The 13811-nt window shown below is 40.3% G+C and overlaps 1 protein-coding gene across 1 annotated transcript in view; it reads right to left on the bottom strand.

Annotated features, from left to right (window-relative positions):
• Window positions 1-216: 216 nt before the first annotated feature.
• The window catches only part of GDF7 (growth differentiation factor 7), a 31143-nt gene continuing 17548 nt past the window's right edge, over window positions 217-13811 (bottom strand). Inside the window, exon 2 of the mRNA XM_056564278.1 lies at window positions 217-1679. Coding sequence (XP_056420253.1) covers window positions 760-1679 — 920 coding nt within the window. The 3' untranslated portion in view covers window positions 217-759. The remainder of the gene's footprint in view (window positions 1680-13811) is intronic.

Raw genomic sequence — 13811 nt, 5'->3', positions numbered from 1 at the left:
ATAAAGGCCAGAGGCATTTATTCATATGTACTACTACTAATTCTGCTACTAACCTACATGGAAGGGAACTTGGTAGATGGTCCTCTGTGCTGGACCATGAGGTTGTTGTTTTTTTTTTAATTTGTGGTAATGAAAGTCACCATGGGGGTATTCTTAGGGAATATAGATGTCGATGCCTTTCTGAAGGGCCATATTTAAGACTCCTATTGGCTGCCACTGTCCATAAAGCTCGGTATCTATTATGGAACACAACAAAGACCTAATTTCTCTAGAGTACTTTCAAAATACTCTCAGCAGGGTAAAAGAAGCTAAAGTTTACCAGACCATGAATGCCTGTAGATCTTTTATACATACAGCATACCACATTGCCCTTCTATATAATGCCAACCAGAAAGGTGACAATTGCTTTTCTGGACAAAAAGCATGATAACAACAGTTGACGCCTCCGCATGACTTATGGGGATTGAGCAGAGGATGTCATGTTTCAGATTTTTTCAGAAAACAAAGGATATAGATCACTCTAGAAGCCGATGTCCAACCCAAAAGCTTTTTTGGTGTTTTTGCCATCTGGCTCCTGGAATTTGGCTAGCTCTATAGTACACAGTATATCCAAGACATTTAGGGGCTACTGAGTGACACACAGGAGATCCAAAACACTTTTAAGATTACCTTGGCTTGCCTTTTTCTGCTTGTGTTTTTGTTTTGAGGGTAAGACAAAAGGCACATACATATTTATTTATTCATAGGCAGCAACAAGTGCTACCTGCAACCACAGTTTTCTACCACCATGTCCTCATACTGCTTGTAGACTACATTATTTCCAGAGTCTATGTATAAAATACTGATTGGGCTGAGTTTTGAAGGGACACAGCAGCTCGGGGGAGTGGACTCAGGGTCCATGGAGTTCATTAAAGTCTGAATAATGGCATGGTTAGTAGGTTCCAGGTGTGACCTCAGTGGGAAATCACAGACCCCCTCACAGTGATACGCTTCATAATCCAGTGGGGCTATGATCCAGTCATCCCAGCCCAACTCCTTAAAATTTACATGAAGGGGCTTCTTACTACATCTCGTCTTAGATCGTTTGCCTTGCCCTTTATTGTTATGACTTGTCCTATTTGGTAGAGTTTGCCGTTTTCTTCTTCTTTTGATGACGGATCTTTGGCTGTAATCTGGTGGGTATATCATTTTAGGGTTCTCCATGGATTTGATTTTGTCCCTAATCTCCTTAAAAAGGTTTTCTCTTCTCTTAGAATAGGAAGATACCACAAGTAATGCCTTTTCAGGATCTGAAAGACCCAGCCGATGAAAGCCAAGTTGGATTAGTGGCAAGTAGGATAATGTAAGATCAGAGACCATCTTCAGCATCAAACACAACGAATCACTGGGATCCTTTTTATTGTTACCCATGGCCTTCAAGACATTGAATACCTCCCACTTTGAGAAAGTGTCCAGCAAGTCAGCAGAACGAGAGTCTAAAAGAATAGCTTCTTGCCAAGTGGTTGCACAGGTGTACAGGTAAAGGTGCACCAGACTTCCAGACTTTGGAAGGGTTTCACTAATATTTTTGGGGGCTTTGCGTAGAATCCTCAACTCGGCCCCTATTATTTCATCCAAGGAGGACAAAGTGCTGATGTCAAATGTGTATTTCTGTACCAAGGACAAAGGTAAGGCATCATCTGAAACAAACAAAGCATAGGGTAGTAAGATACTAAACAATACTAAACAGAACAAGGCTAAATAAAAGCTGTATATAATATAATCCTTACTGGACTATACTTAAATATAAAATAATTAATTTAATAAAGTAGCACCATATGGTACAATAAGTACAAAAAGTCCATACATGTAACATTTGGAGTATTGGGGCAGAAATACAGACATTATTATGAGATAATATTAATTCTGAGATAACTATAAAAAAAAACTATATTATATAACAATCATAAAATCTTTAACATGTTTCCATTCTGACCACTGGGCCTAAAACTAAACTGAGACCTGTTCTGTACAGATCATTTCCCACAGGACAGGAGCACAGTAATCAGTGACACCATTAGATACAGTAGATAACACTGCTCCTATTATATCAAATTATAAGAACTTCTAAAGCGCAGGCAGAAGAAAAACTAGCTCAGTCTGTGAAAAAAGTGGATAAGACGTTCTTCAGATATATAAATGAAAAAAGGAAATTAAAACAAGGTATAACTAAGTTAAAAACAAAGGAAGGAAGGTATGTAGAAGACAATAAAGGATTTAGTAAGTCAAAAGCCTTACAAAGGCTGCATTCACACTTCATTTTTACATTAAGGGTGCCGGATTCGGCTGGGGGAGGGGCAAACTGGGCTCTCCCGTACCCCAGGCGGACCAGCACTGAACTCCATTTACTTTAATGAGCCGACCGGAGTCAAACTTTAGGGCCTTTTTGAGGTCCTTTTCCTTCTTTTGAAAACTGAACAGAAGTATAGCTTGGAAGAAAGAAGAGATGGGATATGATAAAAACTTTTAAATGCATAAAGGGAATAAACATGTTAAAGAAGGAGAATATATTTAACCCCTAAAGGACCAATAATTTTTCAGTTTTTGCACTTTCACTTTTTCCTCCTTACCTTTTAAAGGGTAGCTCCCACCAACCATTTTTTTTCTGTCCCTGCCTATTGCCCATCTATCCCTAACCCCCTCCCTGCCTCTACATTTTTTTTTACTATATTAAAAATGATTTTTAGTGTGCTCACTACCAGGCAGACTTGCCCAGCAGGCGCGACGTCACTGATGCCTGCTGGGGCCGACACTTCTGCCTTTAGTTCACTATACAGGGACAGGGTGCCTCCAGCTGTTTCACCACTACAACTACCAGCTTGCCCTGACATCTACTGGCTGTCAGGGCATGCTGGGAGTTGCAGTGGTGAAATAACTGGAGGCACCCTGTGGTGAAAACAATAACTTTGTTAGCGCCGCGGCGCTACCCCGAACCCCGATCCCCCCCCTGTTGAAATCAATAGTTGCCGCAGGCCGCAGTGCTACCCCCCCATTCCCCCCCCCCTGTTGAAATCAAAAGTTACCCCGCTCCGCGCTCTCTCCCCCCCCCCCCCCCCACCCATACCTGAGTGCAGAGCAGCAGCGGCGGCAGCGTGTAGATGCCGGGAGGCGGGCCCGCCATGTGAAGCCAGGGAGCCAATGGGCTCTCAGCGCTCGCTCCCCCTGTCTGATTGACAGGCAGGGAGCGAGCGCAGGCTAAATGATTTAGGACCGATGATCGGTCCGAATTCATGCGTGAAGTCACGCCAGCCTGCAGCCTAGGGGTCTCCCTCCTAGTGGCCGGTTTTCAACATTAAAATAAACTATTTTAATGAAAAAAATGTAATAGATTTATATTAGAGATATGTTGTAGTACTACAACATATCAAAAAAAAAGTTTGGTGACAGTGCCCATTTAAAAATCATAACCCTCTCAATTTTGCACCAAAAAAAAACATATGAGGGCTTTTTTTTTTTGCGCCACCAATTCTACTTTTTACCCAAAAATCTATGGGGCTTCCGTTTCTACACAGTAATTTTTTTGGTAAAAATTACACCTTCTCTTTATTCTGTAGGTCCATATGATTAAAATGATACCCTACTTATATAGGTTTGATTTTGTCGTACTTCTGGAAAATATCATAACTACATGCAGGAAATTTTATACAGTTAAAATTTACCTCTTCTGAAACCTATAACTTTTTAAGTTTTTCGTGTACTGGGCGGTATGAGGGCTCATTTTTTGCGCAGTGATCTGAAGTTTTTATCGGTACCATTTTTGTTTTGATCTGACTTTTTGATTGCTTTTTATTCATTTTTTAGGTATAAAAGTGACCAAAAATACGTTATTTTGGAATTTGGAATTTTTTTGCGCATATGCCATTGACCGTGCGGTTTAATTAACTATATATTTTTATAGTTCGGATATTTACGCATGCGTTGATACCATACATGTTTATTTTTATTATGTTTATATATAATAAGGAAGGGGTTAATGTGTGTGTTTTTAAAAAAAATTTAACTTTTTTTTTTTTTTTTTTTTACACTTTTAGTCCACTTAGGGGCTTTTAGGAGGAATCATTTGATTCCTCATACAGATCAATGTGTTTCCATAGAACCACATTGATCTGTGTGCTCTGCGCTCAATTGATAAAGCCTGCCCTGCCAGGCTTTATCATTCTGAGCGCAGGAGCCGGCACTACAGGAGAGGTAGGCACTCAGGCTTCCTCAGCAGTGGAAGCTATTAACGCCGGCCCCCAGCTACAGAAATCAGCTGGGGGCCGGACAGTATGATGCGGCTTTGAGTCAGGAGCCCGCGTCATACCCTGTTAACGGCACATGGACGAGTATAGACATCCATGGTTGTTGCAAATACAGTGAAGGAGTTTAAACATGTATGGGATAAACATAAGGCTATCCTTCATATAAGATAGAGATAGGTATAAGGTTATCCTTCATGTAAGATAGGGATAGGTATAAGGCTATCCTTCATATAAGATAGAGATAGGTATAAGGTTATCCTTCATATAAGATAGAGATAGGTATAAGGTTATCCTTCATATAAGATAGAGATAGGTATAAGGCTATCCTTCATATAAGATAGGGATAGGTATAAGGTTATCCTTCATATAAGATAGAGATAGGTATAAGGTTATCCTTCATATAAGATAGAGATAGGTATAAGGTTATCCTTCATATAAGATAGAGATAGGTATAAGGCTATCCTTCATATAAGATAGAGATAGGTATAAGGCTATCCTTCATATAAGATAGAGATAGGTATAAGGTTATCCTTCATATAAGATAGAGATAGGTATAAGGTTATCCTTCATATAAGATAGAGATAGGTATAAGGTTATCCTTCATATAAGATAGAGATAGGTATAAGGTTATCCTTCATATAAGATAGGGCCAGGGACTATTGATAGGATTCAGATTATTGGGCAGACTAGATGGGCCAAATGGTTCTTATCTGCTGACACATTCTATGTTTCGATGTTCTGGGTGCTGTTATTTTTTATATGTTTGTTAGGGATATAGGAGAGGGTTTGGTAGATAAGGTTTGCCTGTTTGTTACTGACACAAAAGTGGGCAGTAGGGTTAATGGGGGAGATTTATCAAAATCCAAAGGAAAAGTTGCTGAGTTGCCCGTAGCAACCAATCAGATCACTTCTTTCATTTTTCAGAGGCCTTTTCAATTTCTAATCCTGAGGGTATCTGTAATATGGAAAATGATTTAGCCAAAGATGCTTTTTGAGATGAAAACCTCTGAGTATAGTATTAGCAGTTCAGTGTTAGTGAAGACTTCAAGAGAGAAGGATTTAGGGGTAAAGGACATGTGATGAATCTGGTGCTGATCACATTTCTTACTTCAGAACTCCACTTTGTATGGTGCACTTCTGCGACTTTTTGCTGGACTTTTTATCCCATGCGACAAAATGTGTGACTTTTTAAGGACTAAGGACGTAAATGTATGTCCTGATGAGGTGGTACTTCGCACCAGGACGTACATTTCCATCCTGTACATGACCACGAGCATTGGATTGATGCTCTGGTCATGTTCGGCAGGTCCCGGCTGCTGATAGCAGCCAGTGACCCGCCGGTAATGGCCAACATCCGCGATCGTGCAGATGTCTGAAAAATTATAATTAAGAAACATATTTGGTATCATGGTAAATGTCTGAACTATTAAAACATAATGTTAATGATTCTGTATGGTAAACGGCATGAACAAAAAACAAACAAAAAAAAGCCAAAAACAAACAAAAAAGCCAAAAATTACTAAAAAAAAGTCATAAAAAAATGAATAAAAGTTTTATGTACACAAATGTGATATCAATAAAAAGTACACATCACAGTGCAAAAAAATTAGCCCTCATACTGCCGCTTATACGGAAAAATGAAAAAGTTATAGGTCGTCAAAATAGAAAAATTTTAATTTGGTTAAAAAGTTTGCGATTTTTTTAAGCACAACAATAATAGAAAAGTATGTAATCATGGGTATCATTTTAATCGTATTGACCCACAGAATAAAGAACATATGTCATTTTTACTGTAAATTGTACGGCGTGAAAACAAAACCTTCCAAAATTTGCAAAATTGCGGTTTTCTTATTCATTCCCCACACATATAGTATTTTTTTGGTTGCGCTATACATTTTATGGTAAAGTAAGTGATGGCATTAGAAAGGACAACTGGTCGTGCAAAAAACAACCCTCATACTAGTCTGTGGATGAAAATATAAAAGAGTTACGATTTTTAGAAGGTGAGGCGCAAAAATCGAAAATGCTAAAATAAAATTGGCCTGATCCTTAAGGTTAAAATGTGCTTGGTCCTTAAGGGGTTAATAATGCCTTCCACCGTCTGTTTGTAAGCCAAGTCAGGGCAAGTGTAGATTTGTGCCTAAGTAAGCACAGTTTTGAAAAAAGATGCGACAAACTGAAAAGTCGCACATCATAAATTCCTGACCACTGCATGATGTCAACTGAAATCACGACCTGGTATGTTCTTTTTGAAAAACCTTCTAAAGCAAAAGTCACAATGAAAAGTCTCTAAACAGCTTCTGAGACAAACTGTGCAATAAATGTACACCACAAAACCAGGGTAGAAGCAATGATAAATTCCCCCCTATATACCTTGAGGAATAACCAGCAGGAAAAGGGAGATTGTGATCCTGCTGTATAGAGCTCTAGTGAGAACACATCTGAAATACAGTAAAATCTCCCATAGCGGAAGTTTTTTTATTCCTCAGGAGAGTCCTATAAGACTGTATTTGCACCCTCTGAATAGGGGGCACTCCCATTAGTAGACCCGGAAACACCCAATAGTACGCAAAACACTTGCAATAGTGGACAACCAGGCTTATGTGCCTGCCTTACCATGTACACAGGGCGGCCATCAGAGGAGTACATCCAATACCTCAGTAAGGGGCCTGGGCTCCTAGGGGGCCCTGGCCGCTGCTGCACCCCCCTGCAGCAACCCCAACACAGAAGCAGAAGACAACTGTTTAAACAGCGGTCTCCTGCTTCTGTACGTCTGCCAACCACATCATTCTCCCCCCTCTGATCCCCCTGTGCCACTTTATTCCCCCTGTGCCAAATCCCCCCCTCCCCCCCCCTTTATTACCCCCCCCCCCGTGCCACATCATTTCCCCATGATCACACCCATGGCATTTTATTCCCCCCCCCTTTATTACCCTCTGTGCAAATTCACCACCCCTTCTTTACTACCTCCTGTGCAATTTTTCCCCCTTCATCCCCCCCCTGTGCCATTTCATTCTCCCCTTTATCCCCTTGTGCCACTTTATTCCCCCTGTGCCAGATCATCACCTCCTTACCCTTTGTGCCACATCACTTTTCCCCTTCCCTTCTCCCACTGTTGTTCTTATCTGGCCAGTAGACTCAGGTGCAGGGGCTCTCAGCGGGTTTGAAACTCTCCTGATGTCCTCTATGCTGCACTCACTAAAAGCAGTGGCTGTGGGCACTGATGAGTGACATCAGAAGCATCATCACTGCTGGCAGCCGCCGCTGCTCATAGCTTCTCAGTGAGTTCAACGCAGAGGACGTCAGGAGAACATTAAACCTGCTGAGAGCCCCTGCACCTGAGCCTGCTGGCCAGGTAAAAAGAACAACAGGGGGAGAAGGGAAAGGCAAAAAGGTGGGGGGATGACTTGGCACAGGGGAAATAAAATGGCACAAGGGGATAAAGGGGGGAATGAAATGGCACAGGGGGGATAAAGAGGGGGTGGGGCTGGGAGATTCTACTGTAAAATAGCTTTTTATCGTATTTATGTGGAGTAAGTACGGTACAGTATTCGATCATTTAGAAAGATTTTTGAGCCTTTTTTTCCCAATAGGGGACATCTCTCAATAGCAGACACTTTTTTTCCCCTGTGGGGAAATTCTACTGTACTGTGTCCAGTCCTGGAGACCTCTCCCAAAAAACATATTAATAAAATAGAATGGATCCAAAGACAAGATACAAAAATGGTGGAAGGTCATAAGCATAAAAGTTATCAGAAAAGACTTAAAGGAGAACTCTTTCGAAAAAAATTATTGCTCCTATTTGCCCGGGCTGCCGGACTAAAGATAACATACTTTGACTTACCTTCCACCACTCCCCTGCTGCAGCAGGAATCAGTCTCCCATCATCTGGTCCAAGTCTTCTTCCTGCTTTTAGTGTCCGATGCATCACATTGTGATCAGCTAATCGCTGGCCGAAGTGATGTCCTGTCTCGGCTAGTGATAGATTGAGTGGCAGTGTGATGTAATGGGCCGGGCATCAGGAAGAAGGGCACACTCGGCCGTTATATCACGCTGCCACTCAAGCTTTCACTAGCTGAGACAGGACATCACTTCGGCCAGTGATTAGGTGATCGCAGTGTTATGCGTCGGGCACCAAAAGCACCAAGAAGACTGGGACCAGAGGATAGGAGACTGATTTGTGCTGCACCAGGGTAACAATAGAAGGTAAATAAAAGGTAAAATAAATAGGAGAAATATAACATTTTGACGAAGTTCCCCTTTAAAGAACAAAATTTGTATTGTCTGAAGAAAAGAAAAAAAGAGGTGACATGATCAAAACCTTTAAATATGTCAAAGAGTTAAAAAAGATTCAAAAAGGAAGTATTTTTTAAGGAAACTAAAAACAACAAAGGACACAATATGACATCAGAAAATTTAGCATAAAATATTATTTCACTGAAAGAGTAGTAGATTCTTGAAACAAGGGACAATAGATAGACCATGTGGCCTTTTTTGGTCATTTTTGCCTCTCCTTGTGCACTATATAATAGGCATGCCCAGAATCCTGCGTTTTTCTGCTGACAGGTCTGCTTGTGCCTAATGTGTAGGAGATGCATGAATAAATAGCTCAAAATGTATGACATATCCAAATGATTATGCAAATGATATTTTTCTCATTTACCTTAATAATTGATGTAAATAACTTTCAGCATAAGTCTCATGTGGTCAACTATTAAGAGTTCAATTCAAAGGTATTTTTTTAAACACAAAAAACTTACAATGCACTGTTTCAAATTATTATGCACAGTAAGTTTCAAAACACTTTATAGGTTGTAAAGAACTGAAAATTGTCATTTGTTGGGTTTGCAGCATATGTACTGAAATCAAAAGCTATTTCAATCAAACTTTTAACAACATTTTAACATTTTAAACATATTGACAGGTCCCGTTTTTGGACAGTTTCTGCTTGAATTTGTTTGCAAGATGTCAGAATAGCCTCCCAGAGCTGCTGTTTGGATGTAAACTGCCTCCAACCCTCATAGATATTTTGCTTGAGGATGCTCCAAAGGTTCTCAATAGGATTGAGGTCAGGGTAGGATGGAGAACACAACCATGACTTTGTCTACTTTTATCCCCATAGCAGCCATTGATGCAGAGGTATTCTTTGCAGCATGAGATGGTGCATTGTCATGCATGAAGATGATTTTATTACGAAAAGCACAGTTCTTCCTTCTGTACCAGGGAAGAAGGTGGTCAGTCAGAAACTCCACATACTTTACACCTTTGGGGACCCTAAAGTGGCTGACCAGCTTTCTTCCCATGATTCCGGCCCAAAACATGACTCCACCACCGCCTTGCTGATGTCGCCGCCTTGTTGGAACAGGGTGGCTGTCCACCAGCCATCCACTACTCCATCCATCTGGACCATCCAGGGTTGCACGGCACTCATCAGTGAACAGGACTGTTTGAAAATTAACAGACAATTCACAGTAGAGAGAGGAGTCGGTACTGCTACCTATGTATCCGCACACACACACTGGCAGGCATAGCAGCAAATCACAACCACCTGATGTAAGCTTCATACACTGGCGGAGGTGCATGTCTCCAAGAGGAGTACAGTCCAGAAACATCAGCAGATGAAGAGAGGAAAAACGCACTCACCGCTCCAGTACAGGCTTTGTAGAAGATGTATTCAGAGCAAGGTAAGGTGCAGTATCACAGACAGGTATGCAGCATTGTGGCTAGAGTTACTTCAGCCACAACGCCGCGTACCTGTGCGTGATATTACACCTTACCTTGCACTAAATACATTGTCTACACAGCCTGTACCGGAGCGGAGAGTCCGTTTTTCCTCTCTTCAACTGTTTGAAAGTTAATCTTCTTGTATTTTTCTGCCCAATGCCGCAGTTTCTGCTTGTGGGCATTGGTTAGTGGTGGCCAAATAGAAGGTTTATGGAAAGTTGCAAGACTCTGGAGCACTGTACACCTTGATGTCCGTGGGACTCCAGAGGCACCAGCAGCTTCACATGTCTGTTTGCTGCTATGTATTGGTATTTTAGCAGCTGCTCTCTTTATCCAATGCATGGATCTGGCGGAAATCTTCCTAAATGTGTCTTTATCTGCACAAACCCATCTGTGCTCTGAATCAGCCACAAATCTCTTAATAGTGCAATAATCATGCTTAAGTTTTTGTGAAATATCTAATTTTTCATACCTCGTCCAAAGCATTGAACTATTTCACTCTTTCCGGCAGCAGAGAGATCCTTTTTTCTTCCACATATTGCTTGAAAATGGTGCTCTGCTTAATAATGTGGAGCACCCACCTGTAGTACCTTTTCCTTAAATTGGGCTCACCTGGCAATCTATTTATCACAGGTGTCCGAGATTGTTTTCAGTGATCAAAAGAGCCCTGAGACACAATGCCATCCATGAGTTAAACTGAAAAACTAAATATTTAATCTTTGTGACACGTAAATAGAATTTGCATAATAATTTGGAACAGTGTGTATATATGTATGTATGTGTATATATATATATATATATATATATATATATATATATAAATATACAGTGGGGCAAAAACATTTTTAGACAGCCACCAATGTTGCAAGTTCTCCCACTTAAAAAGATGAGACCTGTAATTTTCATCATAGGTATACCTCAACTATGAGAGACATAATGAGAAAAAATAAATCCATAAAATCACATTGTCTTATTTTTAAAGAATTTATTTGCAAATTATGGTGGAAAATAAGTATTTGGTCAATAACAATAGTTCATCTCAATACTTTGTTATATACCCTTTGTTGGAAATGACAGAGGTCAAACATTTTCTGTAAGTCTTCACAAGGTTTTTACACACTGTTACAGTGATGATATGGGGCTGTCGCTGGTCAACACAGACTTTGAACTCCCTCCAAAGGTTTTCTATGGGGTTGAGAGCTGGAGACTGGCTAGGCCACTTCAGGACCTTGAAATGCTTCTTAGAAAGCCACTCCTTCATTGCCCGGGTGGTGTGTTTGGAATCATTGTCATGGTTCTCAAAATCTCACGATGCATGGCCCCATTCATTCTTTCCTTTACAAGGATCAGTCGTCCTGGTCCCTTAGCAGAAAAACAGCCCCAAAGCATGTTGTTTCCAACCCCATGCTTCACATTAGGTATGGTATTCTTTGGATGCAACTCAGCATTCCTTCTCCTCCAAACACGATGAGTTGAGATTTTACCAAAAAGTTCTATTTTAATTTCATCTGACCATATGACATTCTCCCAATACTTTTTTGGATCATCCAAATGCTCTCTAGCAAACATGATTTGAGTCCCTGGCAATGTAGTGTGTTATTGATGGTAGCCTTTGTTACTTTGGTCGCAGCTCTCTGCAGGTCATTCACTAGGTCCCCTCTTGTGGTTCTGGGATTTTTGCTCACCGTTATTGTGATCATTTTGACACCCCGGGGTGAGATCTTTCATGGAGCCCCAGATCGAGGATTATCAGTGGTCTTGTATGTCTTCCATTTTCTAATAATTGCTCCCACAGTTGATTTCTTCACACCAAGCTTCTTGCCTACTGTAGATTCAGTCTTCCCAGCCTGGTGCAGGTCTACAATTTTCTGGTGTCCTTTGGTTTTCTCTTTGGTCTTGGCCATAGTGGAGTTTGGAGTGTGACTGTTTGAGGTTGTGGACAGGTGTCTTTTAAACTGATAACAAGTTCAAACAGGTGCCATTAATACAGGTAACGAGTGGAGGACAGAGGTGACTCTTAACCCCTTAACGACAATGGACTTAAATGTACGTCATGGTGCCGTGGTATTTTACGCACCTTGGCGTACATTTACGCTCCGTCATGACCACGGGCACCGGTCCGGCAGGTCATGCGCAGCAGGTTCCGGTTGTTATCAGCAGCCAGGGACCCGCCGGTAGTGGCGGGCATCCACGATCGCGCGGATGTCTGCCATTAACCCCTCATATGCCATGATCAATACAGATCACGGCATCTGTGGCAGTGCGGTACTTTAAATGAATGATTGGATTGCCCGCATAGCAGCCGGAGGTCCCCTCACCTGGCTCCGGCCATCTCCAGGGGTCTTCTGCTCTGGTCTGAGATCGAGCAGACCAGAGCAGAAGATGACCGATAACACTGATCAGTGCTATGCCCTATGCATAGCACTGAATAGTATTATCAATCAAAGGATTGCTATAGATAGTCCACTATGGGGACTATTAAATGTAAAAATGAAAGTAAAAAAAGTTTTTTAAAAAAATGTGAAAAATCCCCTCCCCCAATAAAAATGTAAAATGTCATTTTTTCCCATTTTACCTTCATAAAGTGGAAAAAAAAAAATGAATACAGATATTTGGTATTGCTGTGTGCGTAAATGTCCGAACTATTAAAATATAATGTTATTGATTCTGTACAGTGAACGGTGTGAACGTAAAAAAAAAAATGCACAACATTGCTGCTTTTTTTCACATTTTATTAAAAAAATTATAGTAAAAAAATAAATAAATCATTTATATACACAAATGTGGTATCAATAAAAAGTACATATCATGGCGCAAAAAATGAGCCCTCATACTGTTGCTTATACAGAAAAATGAAAAAGTTATAGGTCATCAAAATAGAAGTATTGTAAACATACTAATTTGGTTAAAAAGTTTGCGATTTTTTTTAAGCGTAACAATAATAGAAAAGTATATAATTATGGGTATCATTTTAATCGTATTGATACTGTAAATTGTACAGCATGAAAATGAAACCTTCCAAAATTTGCAAAATTGCGGTTTTCTTTTTAATTTCCACACACAAATAGTATTTTTTTGGTTGCACCATACATATGGTAAAATGAGTGATGTCATTAGGCAGGACAACTGGTAGTGCAAAAAAACAAGCCCTTATACTAGTCTGTGGATGAAAATATAAAAGTTACGATTTTTAGACGACGAGGAGGAAAAAATGAAAATGCGGAAATAAAATTGGCCTAGTTCTTAAGGTCAAAATGGGCTTGGTCCTTAAGGGGTTAAAGAAAAAGTTACAGGTCTCTGAGAGCCAGAATTCTTGCTTGTTTGTAGGTGACCAAATACTTATTTTCCACCATAATTTGCAAATAAATTATTTTAAAATCCATGATTTTATGGATTTTTCTTTCTCATTATGTCTCTCATAGTTGAGGTATACCTGGGATGAAAATTACAGGCCTCTCTCATCTTTTAAATGGGAGAACTTGCACAATTGGTGGCTGACTAAATACTTTTTTGCCCCACTGTAGATTATATATATATATATATATATATATATATATATATATATATAATTTGTTGGCATTAATGGGGTATGACACTTCTTGCACAGCACCCCTTTAATGTTGGTCTCCAGCCCTGCATAACCTCATGTCCACGATCCATGCCCATGAAATCATCCATCATCCACTGCACTGCACCACTTGATGTGTATCACACTTATCTCAGTTATATATCACTAATTTATATCTTGCGTATTCACAGAAGGTAAACATTGCGACAGTTCTTCCACGCTATTCCATTCATTAGTCA

This window comes from Hyla sarda, chromosome 3 (assembly GCF_029499605.1).
Source record: "Hyla sarda isolate aHylSar1 chromosome 3, aHylSar1.hap1, whole genome shotgun sequence".
In the NCBI taxonomy this organism is placed as follows: domain Eukaryota; kingdom Metazoa; phylum Chordata; class Amphibia; order Anura; family Hylidae; genus Hyla; species Hyla sarda.
The sequence above is the reverse complement of the archived record's forward strand: the minus strand, read 5'-3'. Positions and strand labels throughout refer to the sequence as shown.